The sequence below is a fragment of the Nycticebus coucang genome, chromosome 14 (genome assembly GCF_027406575.1).
Source record: "Nycticebus coucang isolate mNycCou1 chromosome 14, mNycCou1.pri, whole genome shotgun sequence".
NCBI lineage: Eukaryota > Metazoa > Chordata > Mammalia > Primates > Lorisidae > Nycticebus > Nycticebus coucang.
This window is the reverse complement of record NC_069793.1, coordinates 57,760,545-57,788,519: the sequence shown is the minus strand read 5'-3', so window position 1 is coordinate 57,788,519 and position 27,975 is coordinate 57,760,545. Positions and strand designations below refer to the sequence as shown.

At 40.8% G+C, this 27,975-nt stretch overlaps 1 protein-coding gene across 1 annotated transcript; it reads right to left on the bottom strand.

Annotated features, from left to right (window-relative positions):
* Window positions 1-39: 39 nt before the first annotated feature.
* OVCH2 (ovochymase 2) lies at window positions 40-27,715 on the bottom strand. The gene is given in 14 exon segments (XM_053559897.1): window positions 40-384; window positions 13,173-13,311; window positions 13,679-13,811; window positions 14,544-14,662; window positions 14,786-14,879; window positions 17,023-17,046; window positions 19,472-19,670; window positions 20,341-20,491; window positions 20,784-20,880; window positions 21,241-21,413; window positions 23,314-23,405; window positions 25,153-25,172; window positions 27,413-27,521; window positions 27,665-27,715. Coding segments are annotated over 14 exon segments (1,746 nt in total).
* Window positions 27,716-27,975: the final 260 nt, after the last annotated feature.

Genomic DNA, 27,975 nt, shown 5'->3' with positions numbered 1-27,975 from the left:
TCCAGCATTCCTGAGATTTCACCTTTCTGACTGCCTGCCCTATGGATTTATGTGAGTGGTCAGCTTGCACAATTGTATAAACCAACTCTGGTGTATAAGTTTGATAGGGCTACTGTACCATAGACTGGGTGGCTTAGAACCACACAAATTTATTGTTACATAATCTAGAGGCGAGAAACCCAAGATCAGGTGTTGGCACTGTTGGTTCTTTCTGGGTGCTGTGATGAGGAATCTGTTCTGTGTCTCTCCCCTAGCTTCTGGCCGCATGCTGGCAGACATCAGAGTTACGTGGCTTGTGGATGATGTATCACCCCGATCTTGGTCTTCATCTTTATACAGCATCTTCCTGTACATGTGTCTGTATCCAACTTTCCCCTTTTTACTCTGCAGGAGGACACCAGTTATATTGGATTAGGGCCCAGCCTAATGACATCAGTTCAACTTGATTACCTCTGTAAATACCTTGTCTTTAAATAAGGTCACATTCTAGTCTTGCTTTGAACAAAAGGAACAATGACCACTTTCCATACAATTCTGTGTGATGGCTTTCTGCTGTGTCGACTTGGCTAACCTACGGCCTATAGTTATTCAATCTAACACTAAGGAGGTATAAAGGTGTTAGATTAAATAAGACACCCAAATGTTTTGGGGGAAGACATAATTCAACCCATAACACCTGCTTCTCTGGTTGAATCCTGGGGATATATACTCTGTGTGTATCACTTGGTCACATTCCCTCAAACAGCTTATCAGAATCATTAGTTACTTAAGCTGACACTTTTCCATGTCTCCAGAAACATTGATTCTTCCTCTGAGTTGAAGGAGATGTTTAAATCTGGGTATAAGTATAATACAATTGCTAGGCTTTCACAAAGAAGGACAGGGTTAGGGATTTATTGGAAAATGACTTGTGGAGGTATTGTTGGAATTCTAGGACACCTCAGCCAGCTAGATTCTGGGTATTTTAACTGAGAAGTGGAGGCATTTTAATAGCTACTTTAATACTAAATGAGAACAAAGAACTTGGGAAGCAGGTAACTTGCTTTGTGGGGTTTGGAGGCGGGATCATGGATGTGAGAACGTAGAAGGAAGCTGGTTACGTGTTTCAAGTGTCCATGGTCTGGGATTGGGGAAGATATTTCACATTTGTATGCATCTGTTATTTTCTTGTGGTCAAATGAATCTTACCTGATTTAATTCTCACTATATTTTTATTAGGTATGCATTATTCCCCCATTTAAGGGTTGTAAAAAATGAGTCTTAGATGACTTTTTAAAAATCACACATCTAGTAAGACTAGGCCAGGATTCAGACATATAGTCACTCTTATTTTGTTGTGGATTCTTTATATGTGAATTTACCTACTTACTAAAATTTATTTGTAACCCCAAATGTGATATGCATGGTGCTTTCACGGTCCTTCACAGACATGCTCAGAGTAATAAAAAATGTGAGTTGCTGGTTGTACATGTTTCCAGCTGAGGCGACACAAGACTGCATTTGCTTTCTTGTTTCAGCTCTCATGCTATAAATGAGTGTTCTTTTCATGGTCTATTTAGTGTCACTTTATTTTTTTGCATTTTTGTGCTTTTTATTGGTAACTCTGCTGTTTAAAATGGTCCTCGGGTATAGTACTTTTTTTTCTTGCAGTTTTTGGCTGGGGCTGGGTTTGAACCACCACCTCTGGTATATGGGGCTGGCGCCCTACTCCTTCGAGCCACAGGCACCTGGCAATATGGCTCAAGTATAGTACTAAAGTGTCTTCTAGTGTTCCCAAGTACAAGAGGCTGGGAGGTGCCTTATGTAGAAGATGCATGTGGGTTAAGCTTTGTCCAGACATGAGTTGTAGTGCCGTTCTCCATGAATTTAATGTTAATCACCGATGTATACATGTACTAAATAAGGTGTCTTTGAACAGAAATATACATTAAACAAGGTTATGTATTGATCAGTTGATGAAAATCAGTTCTCCTAAATCAAGACTAAAGCTGGTAATGTCCCTTGGAAACTACCTGGCAGGATATATCTGGCTCCTATTCCCACCTGCTCTGTCCTGTTACCAAGAAGGTTCCATACCTCACTGACCAATTCTGATATGGCACAGATTTGAGTGAGATATTGCTGATATCATCTGAGCTATGGAAAACACTTGCAAAGTGCAGTGAAGTGCAGTGAAGTTTGAGAATTCGTGAATGTGCATGGAAAAGGAAATTCTGGTTACAGAATTTCTCTTGTTACATAGAGTTGATTTTGGATACTAAGCTTAAATGTAAGCTTCAGGAAAACTCTTGAGAAGACTATTAAGCATATGAAGAATAACTATGTAGGAAAGAACAGTGATCACCTGGAGTCGACCTGAGCTCACCAAGAATAAATCATGACCTATGTTTCAACCTTCTTTTTTTGGTTATCTTAAAAATATGGCAGTGAATATGTTTATGCATTTACTTTTTTCTTCTCTTGTATTATTTCCTGTAGGGGGCACTTGTTTTGAGTCAGGCAAAGGGAGGGAAAGTAGACCCAGGGAACAGTGTGGGAGGCAAAGGGAGAGAAAGTAGACTGAGGGAACAGTGTGGGGAAAGAGCAAAGAAACAGTAAGGAGCAATCTTAGAGCAGTTTGGTGAGCACTGGCCAGTTCAGTTTGAAGTGAGGAGTGATGGGAGATGAGGCTGATGAAGGAGGAGCTTGAATTTTAATGCAACTGGTGGGGGTTCAATGGGAGCAGATAGGACAGAGTGGAGGCAAATAATCATTAATGGTGAATGTAGGCATAGGAGAGGGGGACATGTGTCAGAAACAGGATTCATTCAAACATTTAATAAATCCTTATTGCATACTTTCTGAGAATGAGCCCTTTTCTCTCTCCAAGCCAAATGGTCTACACATTGTTACGACTTGTATACCAGTTTCCAAATTTCCCCCTTGGATGGGTCCTGTAAGGTGCATCATTTCCCTGATGCACAGCACTCAGCACATGTTTACTGAATTGATGTTTTTGAATGACTCCTTGCTCTGGCATTTTCAACTAAATTTTCTCTTTATCCTTCTCCTAGAAATACACTTGTAAGTTAAATTTTTATCATCCACCACTAACAACAAATCTTCCCTTAATTCTGCTGAAATTTTTGCCTCAACTCTGGGTTTTAGAAAATTTTAGAAAGAGAAGATCTATACTTCGGTCCTCTATATCTTCCCCTTCGGTTCATTCATAAAACAGGCAGGATCTTGTTTCTGCTCCTAGTATGTGACTTAAAGTGATATTTCAGGCACTGCCAATCTCAGCTCCTCTTGACTGTTTAGTTTTCAATCCAATTATTATGACTTTTCAGGAGTGGAGTGGACAATTAATTCTCAATTTTCTTCTCTTTATATTCTAAGTTTGTGTGGTCAATCCAAATTATTGGTCATATCTGTGTTTTGTTTTGTGTTTTAAATTAAAGGCTCCATTCTCTGTACTGTCATAGACCACACCAATTTGGTTCTCTTCCTGCATCTCAGAGGTCTTCTCACCTCTTAAATATATGAGAACTCTGAGGTCCCAGCTGCCCTTCTCCCTCCCTCCTTCATTTCTACTCTCCTTTATATCCCAAATTATTATTTTAAGAGAAAGACCTATAAATAAATGCCCAGTTCCAAAATCACCCTGACAGCAGTCTGACCTTCATCTCCTGCTGACATCTCTCTGCCTATGGTCCACTAATATTTAATAGACAACCAACCAACCACAAACTACTAATTGAATGTGGAATAAACTCCATATTTGAGAATTCAAAAGCTTCCAAACTTGGCCTCAGCCTCATCTCCTCACCTTCCACTTTCCCCTCCCAGATACTTTATGATTCCCTTAAATTAGTGAGTCCTTCCACCTGTCCTGCACTGGTTCCTCTAAGCTTGCTCTGTCCCCTGTGCTTGAAAGACTTTATGATTTTAGCCAGATTGTCACTGACTTTTGTTATGCATTACTTACAATGTGTTTTGTTAGCATTCAGTTAGTAAAGGAGAAAAGCTTGCTCCTAGAAGAGACTAGGTCACCAGTACAAAGATTAAAGCAGCCATATTTTTGTTGTGGAATCAACCCACGTGCCCACCAATTCAGTGTAGATTAACAAAATATGTTGAGGGCGGAGCATTATGGTAGGCAGGACGGACGTGTAGCCCACCTCTCCCAAGCCATCAGGTGAGAGGAAAGGGGGTCTGGACCTTCCCTGTGTGTGGATTATTGGAGTGGACAGACAGCTGGAGACGCTCAGCGAACTGGTGGATTGCTATATATGAGGGGTAATTTAAAACCACAGACTCTGTTGTAGAGATTCTTCCCTGCTCAGCCGTGCCGGCCAGCAGGCCCCTCCCCTACGGAGGTCAGCAGCTTGTAAATGCTGACAAAACCCAATTGACAAATATCTATTCCTGAACTGAGGGAGGCATCTGAAAGGAGAGCCACTCAAAACACAGGGAGCTGGGCAACCTGATGGACAATTGAAGGGAAGGGATCCTGCCCAGGAAACAGACATTTTGAACTACCCAAAAGGGCGGGCACCTTTCCCCCAGGTGTTGGAGGGGGCTGGTGGTTCAGGCTGTGTGGCGAACTGGCGGGTGCAGATCCAAAAGGAAAATTCTGAACCATAAAACTCAGAATAAGGTCCCCGAACGCTCCAACCACGGGAACTGGCTACAGCCGCTGAAGCTGCAGACCCGGCTACAGCCACTGAAGCCGCAGACATGGCTTCAGCCCCGGGAACCAGCTACAGCCACTAAAGCCACAAACCCGCCAGCAATCGCGCACCCAGCACCATTCTCCCCACAGCCCATTGCAGTTGCCAGTTTGCAGGAGAACCTGGGAACAGAGTGGAAAGACTTAAGAAGCGTGGACACCTGCACTGAGTGGGAAGGTTGGTCGCAAGTGCTGTCTGGAAAAGAACAGCTGAGGTTACACAATTTTTAGGCGACAAACTTTTACAGAAATTCCAAAATGGCGATTGGCCATGGAAAGTGGTTACCATGGTAACAGTATAAACTGTAAATCAGGTATAAGCCTCGGAACCACTCACAGCGCCACCTGGTGTCCAGAAAGTATATTGCAGTATGAATATATTCCTACGAAAGTTGATCCCTACAGTAGACATATAGATGTATATAGGTATATTTCTACACGCAAGAATATTTTTGTAGTCAGTGCCTTTTTTGTTTTTTTTGTTTGTTTGTTTTTGTTCTGTTTTTTCTTCACCATTTTCTTGGAGGAGCTTTTGATAATTTTTTATTAATACTTTTTATATAGATATATTTTTTATTTCTATGTTTTCTAATTTTAATTTCTTCCTTCTCTTTTAGTATTTCTACTAACACCACTTTTCTGTCTCTTTTTTCTTTCTTTCAATTATTTTATGATTATCACTATTTTTATTGCAGTTGTTTTTATATTGCTATTGTTGTGAGTGTTGCCTGTTTGTCTATGTGCTGCTGTCTGTTTCTGTATCTATGGGCCCATTGCCTGGTAACCTTTGTATCTATTTATTTGTTCATTTGGTCTCAATGAGCTTGGTGTTACGACCTGCAAATCTGAGCTCCCAGCACTCCCCTCCACTCTCACTCCGTGATCTGGAGACCTGTCCCCCCAGGAGTCTAGATTCTTGGGTGAACTCTCGAGAGGTGTAGACAGGACCTGGACTGCAGCTGGCCAGTGCTGATTCTGCAGCATAGGAGTGAGAAGACGACGGTTGGCTAAGAGGGAATCACACTGGAGCCGTGGTGCCCCAAGGTGCAGAGGAACAGCCGTCTTCAGCAATAACAAGGCCCACCCCCAGATATCCCATAGCCTCTCCTCCTGTCTCCCTGGGCAACCAGATGAGGCCGAGCATCTTCTCAGAGGGCAACCACCATGGAACAGACTTGAGACTGAAACACAGGCCCCATGAGTAAAGGGTTTGCCTGAGGCGGTACTGACCTGGGTGGAACACGGGGACTAGAAAACACACCCACAGAACTGGGAAACACCCAGGGTGGGGCTGATCCAGAGAACCGCTTTACTGAGCCTAAGATGCACCTGGCCCTCAGGCGATCACCAGCCTATAGACAAAGGAGGCCAAGAGGCTACAGCTGAAAACTAATCGTGCTGTAAATACAAACCTGCAGGAGTAAAGACAGGGCCTATGGCACAGGTTCTGGGAACTCAAATCAGCCTCTCCTCTGCAGAGGAATCTAGCAGGGTCAGAAACAAACTCCCACAGGGTTGTTCCATTCACCCAGTAACATAAACTAAGGGTGGGGCTGGAACGGAGTGAACACCTCCAGCCTCCATCAAGTGCCCGAGGTTGACAGGCCACATCACTCCCTGCTGGATAAAGACAGAGCAGCGGCCTAGACAAGCAGACACAGACTACCCTGTGACTTAGGCAGGTGCAAACCTCTGGAGTATCTGCTTACTGCAGACAACAGACTGGGTCACAGCCCTGTGGGGCTAGCAGCAACTGGGTGTGACAGTGCTGCAAGGTGGGGAAGGAGACATCAACCTTCCCAGACTGATCTATTTACTGGGTGGCTCCTCCTGACTCCACGCAGCACTGGAACAAGCCATATTAGAGCAATCACCAGACCCCTGTGATCCAGTTCCCAGGGACCTCTTGAACTCTACCACCAGAGACAGCTGCTGACTGAGACAATTGATTTGGACCTTTTGAACTGAGCCACTCACCTGGGGACTATCCAGGTGGTGCCCTGGGTGTGTGGTTGTACGAAGGTTTGATTTACCTTTTCCATTTGTTGCCTATGGTGGGTGGAGTGACTTAATGCCGGTATTTCTCCACAGCTGAGACTTCAACCCAGAGTAACTGTTTCACTAGGGTCAAATAGAAAACAGCTAAAAACAAGGCAGAACCACTTAGCCCCTCTACACCAAACAGGGCCCCAGTTTCTCAGTCCACAGCACCATATTGGTCCTCGACAAAACACCAGGGGAGAAATCAAAGGGAGTAAAACAATCATGGGGCGGAATCAGCAGAAAAACTCTGGTACCATGAATAACCAGAATAGATCAACCCCCCCCAAGGGAAGATATGGCAGATGTAATTGAAGATCCCATTCACAAACAACTGGCTGACATGTCAGAAATCAAATTCAGAATTTGGATGGCAAACAAGATTAACAAAATGGAACTAGGAATTCGAGGAGAAATTCAAAAGCTGTCTCAAGAATTTAACAAATTTAAAGCCAAAACCACCAAAGACTTAGACACACTGAAGCAAGAATTTGCAACCCTCAAAGATATGAAAAATACAGTAGAATCCCTTAGCAACAGAATGGACCAAGCAGAAGAAAGGATTTCTGACATTGAAGGTTAAGCCTTTGAATGCTCCCAAACTCTCAAAGAGGAAGAGAAATGGAGAGCAAAAATCGATCATTCTCTCAGGGAGCTCTGGGATAACTTGAAGAAGGCAAATATCTGACTCATAGGAATTCCTGAAACAGATGACGTGGCCTCACTGGGCACAGAGGCCATTCTGCATGAAATTATGAAAGAGAATTTTCCAGACATGCCTAGAGAAACTGAAATTCAGATAGCAGATAGCTTCAGAACCCCAGCACGACTCAACCCCAATAAGACATCCCCCAGGCATATCATAATTAACTTCACTAAAGTTAATATGAAGGAGAAAATTCAAAAAGCAGCCAGGTGAAAGAAAACTATTACCTTCAAAGGGAAGAAAATTAGAATGACTTCAGATCTTTCTGCTGAAACTTTTCAAGCCAGAAGAGTGTGGTCATCGACGTTTAATCTCCTAAAGCAAAATAACTTTCAACCCCAGATCTTGTATCCAGCTAAACTGAGTTTCATTTACGATGGGGAAATTAAATACTTTAATGACATTCATATGCTGAAGAAATTTGCCATAACCAAACCAGCTCTTCAGGATATTCTCAGACCTATCCTCCATAATGACCAACCCAATCTTCTACTACAAAAGTAAACTCACTCAGAAACTTCTGATCAAACTCCAACTTCCACAATGGTGAAAGGATTAAAAATGTCCACTGGACTTTTTAAAAACTTGATACCCCAAATTTCACCAAACTTATCAATACTCTCCATTAATGTGAATGGCTTAAACTGCCCTCTTAAGAGACATAGGTTAGCTGACTGGATACAAAAACTCAGGCCAGATATTTGTTGCATACAAGAGTCACATCTTAACTTAAAAGACAAATAAAGACTCAGGGTGAAAGGATGGTCATCCATATTTCAGACAAATGGTAACCAGAAAAAAGCAGGCATTGCAATTCTATTTGTGGATACAATGGGCTTTAAACCAACAAAAGTAAGGAAGGACAAGAATGGTCACTTCATATTTGTTAAGGATAATACTCAATATGATGAGATTTCAATTATTAATATCTATGCACCCAACCAGAATGCACCTCAATTTATAAGAGAAACTCTAACAGACACGAGCAACTTGATTTCCTCCAACTCCATAATAGTCAGAGATTTTAACACTCCTTTGGCAGTGATGGATCGATCCTCCAACAAAAAGCTGAGTAAAGAAATTCTAGATTTAAATCTAACCATCCAGCATTTGGACTTAGCAGACATCTACAGAACGTTTCATCCCAACAAAACTGAATACACATACTTCTCATCAGCCCATGGAGCTTACTCCAAAATCGATAAGATCTTAGGTCACAAGTCTAACCTCAGTAAATTTAAAGGAATAGAAATTATTCCATGCATCTTTTCGGATCATCATGGAATAAAACTTGAGCTGAGTAACAACAGGAATCTGCACACTCAGGGCGGCGCCTGTGGCTCAGTCGGTAAGGCACCGGCCCCATATACCGAGGGTGGCGGGTTCAAACCGGGCCCCCGGCTGAACTGCAACCAAAAAATAGCTGGGCATTGTGGTGGGCGCCTGTAGTCCCAGCTACTCAGGAGGCTGAGGCCAGAGAATCACTTAAGCCCAGGAGTTGGAGGTTGCGGTGAGCTGTGTGATGCCATGGCACTCTACTGAGGGCCATAAAGTGAGACTCTATCTCTACCCCCCCCCCAAAAAAAGAAAGGAATCTGCATACTCATACAAAAACATGGAAGTTAAATAACCTTATGCTGAATGATAGCTGGGTCAGAGATGAGATCAAGAAGGAAATTGCCAAATTTTTGGAACAAAATGACAATGAAGACATGAACTATCAGAACCTCTGGGACACCGCAAAGGCAGTTCTAAGAGGGAAACTTATAGCACTGCAAGCCTTCCTCAGGAGAATGGGAAGAGAGGAAGTAAGCAACTTAATGGGACATCTCAAGCAACTAGAAATGGAAGAACACTCCAACCCCAAACCCAGTAGAAGAAAAGAAATAACCAAAATCAGAGCAGAACTAAATGAAATTGAAAACAAAACAATAATACAACAGATCAATAAATCAAAAAGCTTGTTTTTTGAAAAGGTCAACAAAATAGATAAATCTTTGGCCAACCTAATCAGGAAAAAAAGAGTAAAATCTATAATCTCATCAATCAGAAACAACAAAGATGAAATAACAACAGACTCGTCACGAATCCAAAAAATCCTTAATGAATATTATAAGAAACTTTACTCTCAGAAATATGAAAATCTGAAGGAAATTGACTGTTACTTGGAAGCATGTCACCTTCCAAGACTTAACCATAATGAAGTGGAAATGTTGAACAGGCCCATATCAAGTTCGGAAATAACATCAACCATATAAAATCTCCCCAAAAAGAAAAGCCTGGGACCAGATGGTTTTATGTCAGAATTCTACCAAACCTTTAAAGAAGAATTAGTACCTATATTACTCAACCTGTTCCAAAAGGTAGAAAAAGAAGGAAGGCTACCTAACATGTTCTATGAAGCAAACATCACCCTGATCCCCAAACCAGGAAAAGACCCAACAAGAAAAGAAAATTATAGACCGACATCACTAATAAATATAGATGCAAAAATATTCAACAAGATCCTAACAAACAGACTCCAGCAACATATCAAACAAATCATACATCATGACCAAGTCGGTTTTATCCCAGGGTCTCAAGGCTGGTTCAATATCTGTAAATCTATAAATGTAATTCAGCACATAAACAAATTAAAAAACAAAGACCATATGATTCTCTCAACTGATGCAGAAAAAGCTTTTGATAACATCCAATATCCCTTCATGATCAGAACACTCAAGAAAATTGGTATAGAAGGGACATTTCTTAAACTTATAGAGACCATCTACAGCAAACCAACAGCCAATATCATATTGAATGGAATTAAATTGGAATCATTTCCACTCAGATCAGGAACCAGACAAGGCTGCCCATTGTCTCCTTTGCTTTTTAACATTGTAATGGAAGTTTTAGCCACCACAGTTAGGGAAGAAAAGGCGATCAAGGGTATCCACATAGTGTCAGAAGAGATCAAACTTGTGCTCTTCGCAGATAATATGATAGTATATCTGGAAAACACTAGGGACTCTACTACAAAACTCTTAGAAGTGATCAAGGAATACAGCAGCATCTCAGGTTACAAAATCAACATTCATAAATCGGTAGCCTTTATATACACCAACAATAGTCAAGTGAAAAAAACAGTTAAGGACTCTATCCCATTCACAATAGTGCCAAAGAAGATGAAATATTTGGGAATTTATCTAACAAAGGACGTGAAAGATCTCTATAAAGAGAACTATGAAACTCCAAGAAAAGAGATAGCTGAGAATGTTAACAAATGGAAAAATATACCATGCTCATGGTTGGGAAGAATCAACATTGTTAAAATATCCATACTACCAAAAGCAATATATAATTTCAATGCAATCCCCATTAAAGCTCCACTGTCATACTTCAAAGATCTTGAAAAGACAATACTTCATTTTATATGGAATCAGAAAAAACCTCGAGTAGCCAAGACATTACTCAAAGGTAAAAACAAGCAGGAGGAATCACGCTACCAGACCTCAGACTATACTACAAATCGATAGTGATCAAAACAGCATGGTACTGGCATAAAAACAGAGAAGTAGATGTCTGGAACAGAATAGAGAACCAAGAGATGAATCCAGCTACTTACTATTATTTAATCTTTGACAAGCCAATTAAAAACATTCAATGGGGAAAAGATTCCCTATTTAACAAATGGTGCTGGGTGAACTGGCTGGCAACCTGTAGAAGACTGAAACTGGACCCACACCTTTCACCATTAACCAAGATAGACTCTCACTGGATTAAAGATTTAAGCCTAAGACATGAAACTATAAAAATACTAGAAGAGAGTGCAGGGAAAACCCTTGAAGAAATTGGGTTGGGCGAGTTTTTTATGAGAAGGACCCCCCCCCCCGCCCCCGGGCAATTGAAGCTGCTTCAAAAATACACTATTGGGACCTGATCAAACTAAAAAGCTTCTGCACAGCCAAGAACACAGTAAGTAAAGCAAGCAAACAGCCCTCAGAATGGGAGAAGATATTTGCAGGTTATGTCTCCAACAAAGGTTTAATAACCAGAATCCACAGAGAACTCAAATGCATTAGCAAGAAAAGAATAAGTGATCCCATCGCAAGCTGTCAAGGCCCTTGAAGAGAAACTTCTCTGAAGTAGACAGGTGTGTGGCCTTCAGACATATGAAAAAATGCTCATCATCTTTAATCATCAGAGAAATGCAAATCAAAACTACTTTGCCATATCATCTAACTCCAGTGAGACTAGCCTATACCACAAAATCCCAAGACCAGAGATGTTGGCGTGGATGTGGAGAAAAGGGAACACTTTTGCACTGCTGGTGGAATTGCAAATTAATACATTCCTTTTGGAAAGATATATGGAGAACACTTAGAGATCTAAAAATAGACCTGCCATTCAATCCTGTAATTCCTCTACTGGGCATATACCCAGAAGACTAAAAATCAAATCATAATAAATATATTTGTACCACAATGTTTATTGCGGCCCTATTCATAATTGCTAAGTCATGGAAGAAGCCTAAATGCCCATCGATCCACGAATGGATCAATAAATTGTGGTATATGTACACCATGGAATACTATGCAGCCTTAAAGAAAGATGGAGACCTTACCTCTTTCATGTTTACATGGATGGAGCTGGAACATATTCTTCTTAGTAAAGTGTCTCAAGAATGGAAGAAAAAGTACCCAATGTATTCACCCTTATTATGAAACTAATCTAGGACCTGCACATGAAAGCTATAACCCAGTTACAAGCTAAGAATAGGGAGAAGGGGGAAAGGGAGGGGAGGGAGGGGGGAGGTCGTTGGAGGGAGGGGGATTAATGGGATTACACCTGCGGTGCATCTTACAAGGGTATATGTGAATCTTAGTAAATGTGGAATGTAAAGGTCTTAGCAGTATAACTAAGAAAATGCCAGGAAGGCTATGTTAAATAGTGTGATGAAAATGTGTCAAACGGTCTATGAACCCAGTGTATGGTACCCCATGATCATACTAATGTACACAGCTATGATTTAATAAAAAGAAAAAAGAAAACAAAACAACAAAATATATTTAACATGGAGCATTGCTTAGCCATTAAAAACAATGCATTAATGCCTTTTGCAGAAATTAGGATGGAACTGAAGACTACTATCCTAAGTATCTTGAAAATGGAAGGACAATCAATGAATCCCCAACAATAAAACAAAAAAAAAAGAGATTGATAATTATAAAAAAAAAAAAAAAAGAAAATGGAAGGACAAATACCACATATATTCTAATAAACTGGAACCAACTGATGGCGCAAGTGTGCACAGAGGGAAGTAAAAGCCTTGGAAATCAAGTAGAGGTGAGGAAGGAAGAAAGAGGGGCAAAAACCTACCTTATGCATACAATAAGCACTATTCAGGTGGTGGGCATATTTGTAGTACTGACTCTATCATTACAAAAGCTATCCGCATAGTATTTTGCAATTAAAAAAGAACAAGAAAATAATAAAAAACAAAGATGAAGAGCACAAGTGCCACCTAGTGGTACAATGAGGTAGTTGCAGGGGAAACTAGATTGGTCCGTTATTCAAATATTTATGGAGACCCTGGTATGTCAAATGCTGAGTACTATAATAGGTACTGGAAGAACAGCAGTGAGTAAATGACATAAAAGCCTCTGACCTCACAGTGCTTATATTAGATTATTTGTGGAATTACCATACCTAAATAAGGATAACCAAAGTCAATACCTCAATTAGGTGATGTTTGGGGGCTTGAAAAATCCAGTTACAATTAGCCGTGTCACTGTGGTTTCCAGGATAGTTAAGACTGTGTACAAAGCCTTCTTCAAAAAGGACAGTTAAGAAACCGAAGCCTGAATCTGGAACACAGGAAAAATTCTAAACAAATAGCACTACATTAATGAGGAGGAATTCTCATCGCTCTACTTTCTGTCTCCCCAAAGTGACATGTGAAGTAAATTTTCAGACCCAATAAGAAGGAAGAGATTTGTGCACTGATTTCCCAGAACTCTTCAGGTGCTCTCAACTCACTTGAGTTGTGATAAAGACCAATTATCTGGGCTAACTCAGGGCTAAAAGAAATATTATGCTCTGTTCCTTAGCTAGCCTGCATTCTTCACTACAGAGCCAGTGGGCCTTGGGAGAGGGCTTCCTGCTCCTGGCCTAGTTTCTATAGCTCTTAAACCTCTACAGAAGACAGTATTTGATAAAAGAAAATGGTTTTATCAGGAAGGTGGTTTGGTTTAAGAGCTTTATGGGTGAGATTAAACCCAGTAGCATAATCTGTGGCATCAGAGATGAACTTCAGCCTTATAGAATTGGAACCAACAAGAATGGATGAAGTGAGACTTTCTCCACAAAATTGTCCTGCAACATGAGAAAGAAGATTCTTTACTCAAAATCTAGAAAGCAGTACTCATTAAATGACACTAGGAGAATCAAATTTGCCATGATACTTCAGGGTTGTCCAAATCAGGTTTTCTTAACCTTGGCACTATTAACATTTTGAACCAGAACATCCTTGTGTTCATGTGATACTGGTAAGATGTTCAATAGCATCCATCCCTGGCTTCTACCGGTAATACTCACTCTGGTTGTGGCATTCAAACATGTTTCTAAGAATTGCTAAATGTCTCCTGGGGAGCATGATCACTTCTGGTTGAGAACCATAGAAAATCACTCCATTTCTGTTTCTTATGCAAGTAACCTTTGTTAGCTATTGATATTTTTCATATTAGCTTCATGAGGCAGGTGAAGGCCATTTTCACAACTATGAAAGCCAGGTTTTGCCAGGATGGGGAGGAGCCTTAGGGGCCTTGCAATGTGTCATTTTTATTCTTCATGGGCTCCAGGTCTGGCAGGTGGCTCTAGAAAGCCTGGTTTGAGGGGAAGGAGATGGAGCAGGTGAAATGCACCATGACCTTGCAGCCATCACACAGACTCAGATTCGATTCCTTCCTGCTCCCAATTCTGAGTCTAACAATTGGAGAAAGGAAGTGTAGTGCTTAGAGATGGCTCTAAGTGAGAAATAGTGTAACCAGGTCCTTATTAAGCCCACTTTTGACTGGTTTCTGTCTGACAATGCAAAATTCCACTCACCAATGAGTTTGTCTTCTAAAGAATATATTGACAGGTAATTGTGGTGATAAGTCTCAACATCCAAGTGAGAAAAACTGAGTAGCACATGCATTTCTTCTGGTACTAACAGGGTCCAGACATAGTCTGCAGGCAGATCACAGAGAGAGGGTTATTTCTAGATAGAAAGTGACAGTCATAGTTCAATTAGCAGGTACAACCAGACCAGGGGTAGGAGTCAGGGGGAGGGTGGCAGAGAGGCTACTCACTGCTTGCTCTCATAATACAGCTGGAGGCTTTCTGGGAAGTGCAGCTCCCCCTCAGACCCACTGACTATTCCGTCCTTCTCACTGCACCAGGCTGAGATGGAAAGCCAGGAGAACAGGGTGAGCAATGAGAGCGAGCCACAAGGCCCCTCCTAGAAACTGCACAGAAGTAGTAACTCCTGGTTCTTCTTGATATACTATTCCATTCTTCAGGAAATCTTTTCCTTTCTTAGCTCCTATAATGTTCTGTGCTTTTTTTTTTTTTTAATAAATCTTGCTTAACCTTGAGATTTTACGATTTTCTTTCTTTCTTCTTCGTTTTTTTTTTTTTTTGAGAATTAGTCGCAATTTATTGCCCTGGGTAAAGTTCCGTGTCAACAGCAATCTCAAACTCCTGGGTTGAAGCAATTTTCTTGCCTCAGCCTCCCAAGTAACTGGGACTACAGGTGTGCACCACCATACACACACACACACACATATATATATATATTATTTTTTTTAACAGAGAATGGAGGGGAGGTGTCTCACTTTTGCTCAGGTTGGTCTTGAACTCCTGAGCTCAAGCAATCCACCTGGCTCAGCCTCCCAGAGTGCTAGGATTACAGGCATGAGCCACAGCACAGGGCCTCTATGATTTTTTCTTCTTCTTAAGTCTTCTCTCTCTGATCCCACACTTCATTTTATAAGCACATGCATTTCCCAGGTTCTATCCTTAGTCCTCATCTTCTCTCTGAACAGTCTCATTCATACCCTCAGTTTCACATATCTGAATTTTAGACCTCATTTTATAGTGGTCTCCTAGCTATGCCCCCCAGATTCAACATGCTACAAATAGATTTCCTCTGGGTCAGCAAAACTTCATCTGCTTCTGATTCTTTACCTTTCAGTGCCCTTTTCTTAGTCTCTCTCATGCTCAAAACTTTGGTACTATCTTTGATTTCTCTTTCTCCCTTACCACCCTTCATCTTGTTGGCTACCAAGTGCTAATTTTTCTTGTTTATATCCCTTGCTTTCCTTCTTTGACCATTATCTTGGTTAACTCTTTAGTTTTTGTCTCTTGAATTAATGCAGTATATCATGAGCTCATGGGGAATTATTTTCCCTACAACCTACATATCCTCTACACGCTGATATTACACTGTTAAAGTATATTCCAAATTTATTTATCTGATTAATCAGTTTGTTTATTACTGTATAAAGTCCAGACTTTTTTGATTGACATTTAAAGTTTCCATAGTTTGATTTCAAGTTATCTTTCTATTCTTCTCATTCATAAACCCCCATCACATATACTAGGCCCCTTTGGCTGATTTATTCATCTCTGTTCTACCAGACATTTTCCCATTGCCATCCTTTTATATCCATTCTTTGATAAGGATGTTTCCCTGAGCTAGAATCCTTTTCTTTACCCATATTTCATTTCTACCTGTCCAAATCCTACTCAGCCTTCAAGGTTTAGCTTAAAAAGTGTCTATCTTCCAAAGTCTCCCCTATTTGTCTATTTAGAACTAGAAGCAGCCTCCCGCTCCTCTGAGCTCTCAAGTATTATTTTCCATATTGCTCTTTGTAGATATTTCCACAGGCCCACAGGACTACCAAAGATTTGAACTAAGACATCTTAGAGACTATCTGGTCCAAACTCCTTTCTTCTTCTTCTTCTTTTTTTTTTTTATTACAGTTTTTGGCTGGGGCTGGGTTTGAACCCACCAACTCTGGCATATGGGGCTGGCACCCTACCCCTTTGAGCCACAGGCGCCACCCTCAAACTCCTTTCTTTATGGATGAAGGAACTGAAGGCTGGAGTTGGGAAAGAGCTTTTCCAAAGTCACAGAATGAATTCATTGCAGAATTGTTGTGTATATATGTCAGGTAGGGGATGACACCCTTATATAAGTAGGAACAGTTTCCAGGTAAGGTGTGTAGCTTATTGACCACATCGGCACTGCCTCACCCTCTTTCCTCGAGTCTCTGATTCAAAGCTAGGGTTTGGCAAATGTCAGCTGAGTTGAGATGGAGCTCTGGATTGACAAGAAGTGAAATGGGAGGGAATTTGGGGCTCCTATTGTACAAGGATTGTCCAGACTGGCAGGGAATGACTGCTCCAGGTGGTAGTTTTATACCTAGTGAGTGTAGAGAACTCTTGAAGGGGAAGACTTTTGATTATAAAGGAAATTGATATTCAGAAATACAAGATGTTAATTCATGGTCCTGCAGAGCAGGCTGCAAGGAATCCCCACCTCTAGAGCTCATTCTCCCCTGCCCTGGGAAAGAAAAAGAAAGATGCAATGCAAAGCTTGTGGTGTACAGAACCACAGGATTACTTGGTACTATAATTGATTCCTCCTCTCTCTCTGAACTGTCCTTGTTTCTATTCCCTCATTTTCATTCTTCTCTGGCCACTGCCTTAGCAAAAAAAAATTCTTGCTATTTCAAGAAATTAGCATCTCCTTGACTCAAAAGTGCTGAGATTTTTAAAGTCAATATTCAACCAATGAAAATCTAATCTATGGAAAGAACAGAAGAGACCAACTGACAAAGTAGGAAGGGAGCCCTGGTGTTTTATGGAGATTATTTCACTCCACTTAATAAGTGGGCTAATTAAGAAGAAGTGATTAACTTAGAGGTTATACTGAGCAAGAAGAGGTCATTTTACATGAGAATGGCGGCAAGAGATGGAAATAACTTTCCCACAACTACAGAAGAGTTGCTGAGATGGCCACAACATAAACTGAAGGCTCAGTTGGAATTAACCCCCCTGGGGAAGGGACAAAAAGCCTTTTTGAGGGCAAGAACCATTAGTTAAGAAAACAATTAAGTTGGATTTTCAGGTAGAAATGAAATTCCCTTGTGTCCCCTGCCCCTAGAAAATTTGTATGTTGAAGGCCTAACTGCTGATGCGACTATATGTAAGGTCACAGTGTTAAGGTGGACATTTGCAAGCCAGGAAGAGAGGCCTCACTAGGATCTAACCCTGCTGGTACCTTGATCTTGGACTTCTAGCCTCCAGACTGTGAGAAAATAAAAGGTCTGTCTGTTGTTTAAGTCAAAAATAAAAGAGAAATTGCAATTAGTTCACTGGTGAATCTAGTAGAAGGATGTACAGTTGGTCATCCCTTGGTATCTGAGAGGAATTTGTTCTACCCTGTTTTCCAGAAAATAAGACAGTGTCTTATTTTAAGGTGTGCTCCCAAAGATGCGCTAGGTCTTATTATCAGGGGACGTCTTATCTTTCCTGTAAGTAGGTCTTATTTTCGGAGGATGTCTTATTTTTGGGGAAACAGGGTAGGACCCCTTTGGACACTAGAACCTGAAGATACTCAAGTCCCTATATAAAAAGGTGTAGTGTTTGCATATAATCTCTGGACAGACTCCTCTATACTGTATTTCAATCATCTCTAGATTACTTATAATACTTAATACAATATAAATGCTATGTAATAGTTGTTATGTGGCTCAGTGAGTAGGGCGCCGGCCCCATATGCCGAGGGTGGTGGGTTCAAACCCAGCCCCGGCCAAACTGCAACAAAAAAAAAAAATAGCTGGGTGTTGTGGCGGGTGCCTGTAGTCCCAGCTGCTCAGGAGGCTGAGGCAAGAGAATCGCGTAAGCCCAAGAGTTAGAGGTTGCTGTGAGCCATGTGACGCCACGGCACACTACCCGAGGGCGGTACAGTGAAACTCTGTCTCTACAAAAAAAAAAAAAAAAAAAAAAAAAATTTGTATTATATTTTATGGTTATTTCTTCTTTTTTCCCCCTGAATATTTCCAGTCCATGGTAGGTTGAATCCACCGAGGCAGAGCCTACGGATATGGAGGACCACCTGTTTACAGACCCTGGCCTTTTCAGACTTACTATGCCTGGACACCTTCCTATACTTATGCCAGGACTTCTCAGTCATGGCACTATTAACACTTTGAGAGGGATCATTCTTTGCTGTACTTAGCAGCATCCTGGTCCCCTAACCCCTGGAAGCCAGTCCTCTCCCAACAGTTGTGACAAATAAAACTAACTTTTGACATTGCCTTCTGGGGACAAAACTGTCCCTGGTTTATAACTACTGACCTCTGCCATAGCTTGCTGGATCTTACCAGAGCAGGTGAGAAGAGGTGAAAACACATCATCAGCTGAGATGGTTTCAATTAAAGGCAAATTTGACAAAGTCTAGGATGGATGGATTCAGTTTTTTTTTTTTTTTTTTTTTTTGTAGAGACAGAGTTTCACTTTATGGCCCTCAGTAGAGTGCCATGGCATCACACAGCTCACAGCAACCTCCAACTCCTTGGCTTAAGCGATTCTCTTGCCTCAGCCTCCCGAGTAGCTGGGACTACAGGCGCCCACCACAACACCCGGCTATTTTTTTTTTTTTTGTTGCAGTTCGGCCAGGGCCCGGTTTGAACCCGCCACCCTCCGTATATGGGGCCAGTGCCTTACCGACTGAGCCACAGGCGCCGCCAGATTCAGTTTTATTTTTTTAATTTTTTTAATTGAATTTTGCATGCTGTACCATATACCATATTTTACTCTTGTTTGAGAGTAAACTCAGTAAACATCACAATCCTTAAGTTCTACACTGCGAGCAGAAGTCCAGCCCATCTGTTCCTGGGTCCTGTCTTGTCTAGACTCTGCCCATGTTTTCTCTGGGTCTAGCAGAATGACAGCTTCTTAACCTTGTGTGATGGCTTCATTACCAGTCTGGATGTGTTTAAGGATCCAGGGAAGCAGTTTACCAACATACGTGAAGATCCCGGGGGATCCTTGGTCACTTTGATAACTTTGCTCCATATTGTTTCTCCAGCCTCATCCACAGCCCAAGCCCCAGGAAGTCACACCAGCCAGAGTCCAGGCCCCTTTCTTATTCCGGCACATGAGTGACCCTCCTGAATCTCCCTGCAAGGGGAAAAGGCCTCTGTTACCATCATTGTCAGTGCTATAACCCATAGCACTCACTTTCCACCCACAAGGATGCTAGATGACGACTAATAACATTTCTTCACTTCTTCACTTCTTATAGTTTAGACTCAGGGGGTTGGGAGAACAGGCAAGCAAAATTCCCATATGATCCTCAAATATCACTGGAACCTATTATATCTACCTTCTTTCCCATCATAGGCCTTCAAAAAAGCTGTAGGCTTTCTTCTTTCTCCTGTTTCATGCTACAGACTCAGGGAAGTCTTGCTCAGCAATAAAATTGACCTGATTTCTTGGTGAGCAGGAAGAATGGAGGAAAGTAAGTTCCCAACATCCATAAGATGGAAACCTCTAAACAGGAAAAGCCAGCCATCCTTCAAGGATGGGAGATCCCTGAGTTCATTCCTGGTGTTATCTCTTTATTTGACCTTTTGGAAAAAGCAAACGACCTCTAAATGCATACTCCTTGCTAAAATTAAATTGTTTAAATTGTCCCTTTATTTTGACTTAACTTCCCTGGCTACTTCTGACTCTTCTTTCTAGGTTCCAGTCTTAGTACCTGGACTCAGCCTTCTTTCAGCTTCTTACCTGCTAACAAAACTGATGGAAGCCTTGCCCAGACCCTGTCAGCCTAGCAGCTGGCACCCACCTGACATGCATCCTTCCCTCCTTCAGGGAAGCCTGTGCAGAGAAAGGTATCTCCACTAATGAACTGCTTCAGGGATGACAAAGCTTCCATGCACTAATTCTGGGTCAAAATTGGCCAGTTCACTTCCTGTAAAACTTGTGGGAGGATACCATTTGGAAAACATAAGGAAGGATGTCGAGCAAGGCTGGCTGACCCACAAATGTTTATGAAATTGGAAAGCTTCAAAAGAACAATATCATAGTCCATTGATTTCTGAGCTGCAGATGTTCCATTCAGGTTTGACTCCTTTGGAAAGACCTGAATTTCTAAGTATAGTATGACATTCTCTGTCTTTAAAAATGTTTGCACAATTGCTATTAAAAAGTAGATTAAGAATTCTCTTTTCTGATTACCCACCAGAAAGTTCTGGCCTCTGATTAAGAAGAGTAGCATAGAAGTTCTTACCTTCACCCAAGCGGCCCCATCCTGCTGTTGTACAATTAAATCCAGCCTCAAATTGCTCCTCTGGCTCTGGAAGACATATGGGCCCCACAAATAGGCCTGAAGGAAAGGTCAAGTCAGGGCTTGCCTTACTCATGGAGGAGAAGATACCATAAGCCACTTGCCAGTTGGCATCCAGGTAGTCCCCTGATGACCTGGGTAAGAGTTGCAATATCTCTGACTGATACCTTCTGGGGTCACTTGTCAAAGACCCTCTCCTGCCTGCATATAATCCTGCATCCAGAACCACAAGCAAAAAGAGTTTCAGATAGGGGAATTTCTATCCCAAATACCTGTCTCAAAGTGCTTGAGCCAGAACAGTGGGGCATAGGTACATAATATGTACTTCAAGGAATGTGCCATGGGAAGAGGTTATGGAGAAAGGGGGTGGATAATTCAGAGTGAGCCTCAAATGTTTACCAAATTGGAAGGCTCCAGCCATTTTCAAAAGGGCAATGTCATAGTCCATTGGTTTCTTGGTGGAGAAATGTGGGTGTGGGATGACAGGTTCAGTGGGGAGGGTTTGCTCTTCTGGGTCTTTCTGGCTCAAGTCATGTTCTCCAGCAGTGATATTCAAAGTTGACATGCTGTTTCTAAGAAAAGGAAGCAGTAATATGAATGAATTGCACTGTGCCTCTGTGTACAGTTGCAATGGTTGACAAACTGGCTTCTTCAAAATGAATATTGATGGATAATGTGGGATGTGAGTACCCTGAGTAGAGAACGTGAGAATGATTGTAAAACTATTAAAAAAAATACACATTCCCAGTTCCAGTGGATGGGTAGTAAAGAGAGACCTCATTTGGAGCCAATAATGGGATAAATTTAATACTTTGCCATGTTGGCTCAGCGCCTGTGGCTCAAGTGGCTAAGGCGCCAGCCACATACACCTGAGCTGGTGGGTTCGAATCCAGCCTAGGCCCACCAAACAACGACAGCTGCAACCAAAAAAAAAAAAAATACTTTGCCATGTTGTTTATAAATATCTAGAGATGTATATACATTATAATTCAGTATTCTAAAGCTATAGAGGACTTTATTCAGTTACTGTAAGAGGCTGACCTGGCCTCAATACCAGTGAGATCCTTTGGGAATGATTTGTGATTCCTAGTACATATGCTGCTTTGGTGTCAGAGTTCTTATCCTTAGCAGGTCACACAGCAGTATAAGTCTGTGTCCCACAGAGCATGCACACTCAGGGCTTTAGAACAGATTACAACAATGGAAAGTTGCGACCTTCTCCTTTTCTTCTTTATGTTTTTAATTTAGAGACCTGGCCTGACTTTGGAAAGACTTCATCTTCCTGGGTCAATGTTGTCTGAAAAGGAACTCAGTAGAATGCATTGAGCTGGATTAAAAGTTTTGAGGATACTATTCTTTGGGACCCTTCATTCTCAGAAGTGGTGCTTTTATACAAAATTGGAAAGGGCATGATTTTCTCTGGGTATACTTTCCTGACTCTTGGCTACATGGAGCACCTGACTTAATGGATAGCATCTTTCTAGGCTACCACCTGCCACATTGCAGTGAAATCATCAGTTGGTTCCTTTTTTAGACTATCAACTCTTTGGGGGCAGGAATTGTTTTAGTCATTTTGGTGTCTTTGGCATTCACTAGTATCTGGTACCAAGTAAACTTCCAGGGAATGTTTGCAGACTTGAAATGAAAGAGGGAACATATGGGGGAAGCCTAGTGAATACCAAGAATACTGACAATATCAGGATATTTGGATCATGCCAGATGTGGATAAAGAATGGAAGTTGCTGAACTGAGGTGTAGTGAGTCAGGATCAATAGGAAAGAAGGTGCAGAAGCCTATTTTGTATTTTACTGGCTTCCTTTTATTTTCTCTTCTCCTATCCATTTCTTTCTTTCTTTCTTTTTTTTTTTTTTTTGAGATAGAGTCTCACTTTATCACCCTTGGTAGAGCGCTGTAGCATCACAGCTCACAGCAACCTTAAACTCCTAGGCTCAAGCAATTCTCTTGCCTCAGTCTCCCAAGTAGCTGGGACTATAGGTGACTGCCACAAGCCAGGCTATTTTTAGAGACAGGGTCTCACTCTGGCTCAGGCTGGTTTTGAACCTGTTAGCTCAGGCAATCCACCTGCCTTGGCCTCCCAAGTGTTGGGATTATAGGCATGAATTAATTTTTTTGCTGAAATTTAAGAAAACCAGGAGAAAATTTTCAAAAATTCTCTTTGTAATGTTCTTTTTTTTTCACTTGGATGTTATTTTTTTTTTTAACTTTCAGTAATTTTAAATGAATGAAGTGTTTTGTTTTTTTTTTCCAGCAAAGAATGTATGTTTTCTACCAACTTGAGTAGTATCTGACAATGCCACCCAGCTCCATTTGTGCCGTGACCAGGATGGTCCTCCACTAAAGCAACACTCACTCATCACACAGGTCCATGTTTTAATAGACTTACTGCTGCTAATTTTCCAAGGGAAAGGAAAGAGTGGCCTCATCTTCATCCATGAGCTAGGCCTTTCCTACCTGTATGCAACGCAGTGAGCAGCTGTGATCACCCATTGTGGAGAGATGATGGTTCCTCCACAGACATGCTTCTGCCTTTTTTTCAGAGACACCTAAATTGCAAAGACCTGAATGGAGGCGAGTTAATATCCTGGATTCCCCCAAAACATGGTGAAGAAGCATACTCTGAAAAATAGACTCAGAAATTTTACTCATAAATATCAGTAATCATGCACTGTGAAGGGTGCAACTCAAACACTATAGCTCAGAAGAAGAATAGTACTGGAATTATTATAATAGAACATGCACAGCCCTGGTCTGAGCAAGAGGTTGTTAATTTGAAATGATCACCTATAAAGGTTATGACGAGTTGGCAATTAGAAATGTTAGTACATATTGATTTTTACAACATTGTTGATGCAGATCTATTACTCTAACAATATGAACAGTAGCTATGGATGAAGACAAAGAGTATATGGTACAGCAGAGTTCAGCTGAAGATGTTTGGAAGGAAAGCAAAGTAAGGACCAGGAATCTTTTCAACATATTCTTCAATTCCTCCAAGCCTCTTAGAGAAATAGTTTGGATCTACCATTTTCTCATGCTTTTAAGTATTTGACCTCTATACCTTTTTCATGTCTCTTGTTTATTCTGCCTCTTCAACATACTTTCTGTATTTGGTTTATCCTACTTTTTTGTTGAGACAGAGTCTCACTTTGTCACCCTCAGAAGAGTACCTTGGCATCACAGCTCACAGCAACCTCCAGCTCTTGGGTTTAGGCGATTCTCTTGCCTCAGCCTCCTGAGTACCTGGGACTACAGGCACCTGCCATAATGCCTGGCTATTTTTTTGTTGCAGTTTGGCCCGGGCCAGGTTTGAACCATGGATTATCAGTAATGAAGCCAGCTTTTGATTCTGAGCTCTCTGGCCCCAAGAGGCTACTCACAGCACTCTGTATTCTCCTGTGACATTTATCACATGCCATCATGCCTACTTTTATTTTTTGGAACCCAACTAGACTGTGGGCTCCTCAAAGATAAGAACCTAACCTTAGAAGTATCTATATCTATAGTATCTAGCGCAGCTCCTGGTACATGGACGTTATTCAATTAGTTTGTTGATGTCATAGTCTTCCTTGGATTACAATTGTGTATATATCTTCTCTGCTTCACCCCTGAGACTGAGTCTGAGACCATGGCCTATGGTGTATGGACCATAGTTGGATATCAATAAATCTTTTTTTTTTTTTTTTTTTTTTTTTGCAGTTTTTGGCCAGGGCTGGGTTTGAACCCACCACCTCTGGCATATGGGGCTGGTACCCCACTCCTTTGAGCCACAGGTGCTGCCCGGATATCAATAAATCTTTATTGATTTAATTCTGTGTGGGGATGGAAAGTGACAGTTTGGTTGTTCAAGAGAGTAGAGTAGAAAGAAGACAGTGTCCTGATTCACATCCCAGTATCAGGATAGAGGGCTTCCAGGTAATAAAAGAACTCCTTACTCTTTGTGTAAAAGACATTACACCTGAAAATATTGCACTGACTTATTTGTCCTCAATGGAATTTTTGACTCCTGGCTGAGAGACAGGCTAGATTAAAGATGTTTACCACCACTTGGTTCGTTTTTTGTCCTCACAAAGGTCATTCTTTTCCACATTTTAAAGGAGGGTATAGAAAGCTTTGTTTCATAACCACCACCCTTCATTGCCTACTTAAATCCCTCAATGCTTATTCTTCTGCCTGGCAGCCTTCCTAGATTTCCTCAAACTGTGTTGGGTGTCCCTCCCTTATTTTATATCAAACTTTCTTCATCCCTTCAATAGTTCTTGTCTTGCAGCATTGCGATAATGAATGATTTACCTCTATTACTGGACTGTGAACTACTTGAGGAAAAAAATACATCAATTAATATCTGTATTTCTAAGATTTCAGCACCATTCTTGACATAAGTAAGTACTTAGCAAAGTTGCATGGATGAACAAAAATGATTTTTCTTGAGAATGCACTCGTCCTTAAGATAGCTCTTAGATCAATATATTAAAATATACAATGTTCTTTCACACAACTTCTTGTTTAATCCCCACTTTACATTTGTAAATCAAACACTGTTATCCCCATATTACACATAAAAAAAATTACAAATCAAAATGACATGCAACTAAACAATGGCAGAACACAGATATAATAGTAAATTTTTTGATTCTGAATTCAGTGCAGGGATAACATTGATCAAAAGTGTATTGTCGGCCAGGAGTGGTAGCTCACGCCTGTAGTCCCAGTGCTGTGGGAGGCCAAGGCAGGTGGATTGCCTGAGCTCAGAGGTGCGAGACCAGTATGAGCAGTAGTGAGCCAGAGTAAGACCCCATCTCTACTAACATCAAAAACAGCAGGACAGAGCATTGCCAGAGGAAGAAGAAAATGAACAACAAAAAAGAGTACTTCAAATGAAGAAGAATGAACAAGCAAGCTGAAATTAAAAATAAAAAAATTAAACAACAAAAATAAACAAAAGTGTATTGTCCTTTTTCTTTTTGGCTGGGGCCAGATTTGAACCCACCACACCTGGCATACGGGGCTAGCGCCCTACTCCTTTGAGCCACAAGTGCCACCCCAAACTGCATTTTCTATCTGTTTCAGTCACAACAATTTACTTATTTGTTTATTTATTTATTTATTTAATTAAATCATAGCTATGTACATTAATGTGATCATGGGGCACCATACACTGGTTTTATAGACACGTTTTCATCACACTGGTTAACACAGCCTTCCTGGCATTTTCTTAGTTATTGTTTTAAGACATTTACATTCTACATTTACTAAGTTTCACATATACCCTTGTAAGATGCACCACAGGTATAATCCCACCAATCACCCTCTCTCTGCCCATCCTCTCCACTCCCTCCCCTCCCTCTTGCCCTTCCCCCTATTCTTGGGTTATAACTGGGTTATAGCTTTCATGTGAAAGCCATAAATTAGTTTCATAGTAGGGCTGAGTACATTGGATACTTTTTCTTCCATTTTTGAGATACTTTACTGAGAAGAATATGTTCTAGCTCCATCCATGTAAACAGGAAAGAGGTAAAGTCTCCATCTTTCTTTAAGGCTGCATAATATTCCATGGTGTACATATACCACAATTAATCCATTCGTGGATCAATGGGCACTTGGACTTTTTCCATGACTTAGCAATCATGAATTTGGCTGCAATAAACATTCTGGTACAAATATCTTTGTTATGATGTGATTTTTGGTCTTCTGGGTATATGCCTAGCAGAGGAATTATAGAATTGAATGGCAGGTCTATTTTTAGATCTCTAAGTGTTATCCAAACATCCTTCCAAAAGGAATGTATTAATTTGCATTCCCACCAGCAGTGTAGAAGTGTTCCCTTTTCTCCACATCCACGCCAACATCTCTGGTCTTAGGATTTTGTGATATAGGCTAATCTTACTGGAGTTAGATGATATCTCAAAGTAGTTTTGATTTGCATTTCTCTGATGTTAAAGATGATGAGCATTTTTTCATATGCAACAACAATTTAGACACAAAATTTACCATTTCCTGGACCCATTGAAACAAAGGCAGAAAATATGGTGATTCTCAGGGTTGGCACAAATATGACTGTGGAGAAATCTTTCAAAACCTATTTTTTTTTTAAGTAATTGAGGATAAAGAAAAGACTATTTACAAAATACTACAGTGAATATGCTTCATATTTCATGGAAAGACCATTTTCCAAAAGATTATGAATGCTGAAAACTCCATGTTGATTGCCAGAATTTACTCTGTGAAAGAAGATGAGATTGTATAATGTGGTCACATAAGAGAACAATCCCAGTTTTTTTTTCTCTTAGCTTCACTAAGTGAACTGGGATTATTCATATATTTGGATACATTAGTTGCCTTCTATAAATGTTTCTAATCATAGTATTTCTATGTCATATGCTTATTACAGGTGAGAAAGTCAAGATAGTTACTTGAAAAGTGATTAGATCTCCAAAATATATTTTCTTCTCCTATTTTCCCAAAGGAATATAGAATGGAGTTGTGATATTCATTGCCAGCAAAAGTTATTCCTTTGTAAAAGGTAGTTATATAGATTTCATTTGGAACTTACCTTTGGGGAGAGAAAGAGTTGTTGATTTACCTTGTTCCAAACAGAGCATTCCTAGTAGTAAAATCAGCTTGTTCCTGCTTATAGGAATTTTGAGACTCAGAGATTTTCCCTGAAATTTTAGAGAGACTAAAGAGAACAAAAATAGGAAGCCTTGGGAGATTAGAAGTAAGCCAATTCTAAAAAAGTTTATTCAATAACCTAGACTTGAGGCATTCAACCATCTCTATATGATGTCTGAATGTGGTTTCTTACAAGAATCAACCCCAGAGGCGGTCTCAGTTGAGTGATATTTCCATATCCCATTACACCTACATCAATGACTTGCTTCCACCAAGTGTATCTGGCTAACAAAGTGGTCACTATGTAAGGATTTAACCTGAAAACATTACCTGCTTCTTTGTGTAGGGTACCACTTTCTACAAGAGGATTGACTGGCTATTGAATTTGTCCCTATTTGCAACAGTAGACTTCTATACATGTTTGCTAACAGCCCTTCTGACCATCCTAAAATATTTTTCTTATTTTGTTCCAAATGTAACTACATGTTATTAAATCCGTGTGTT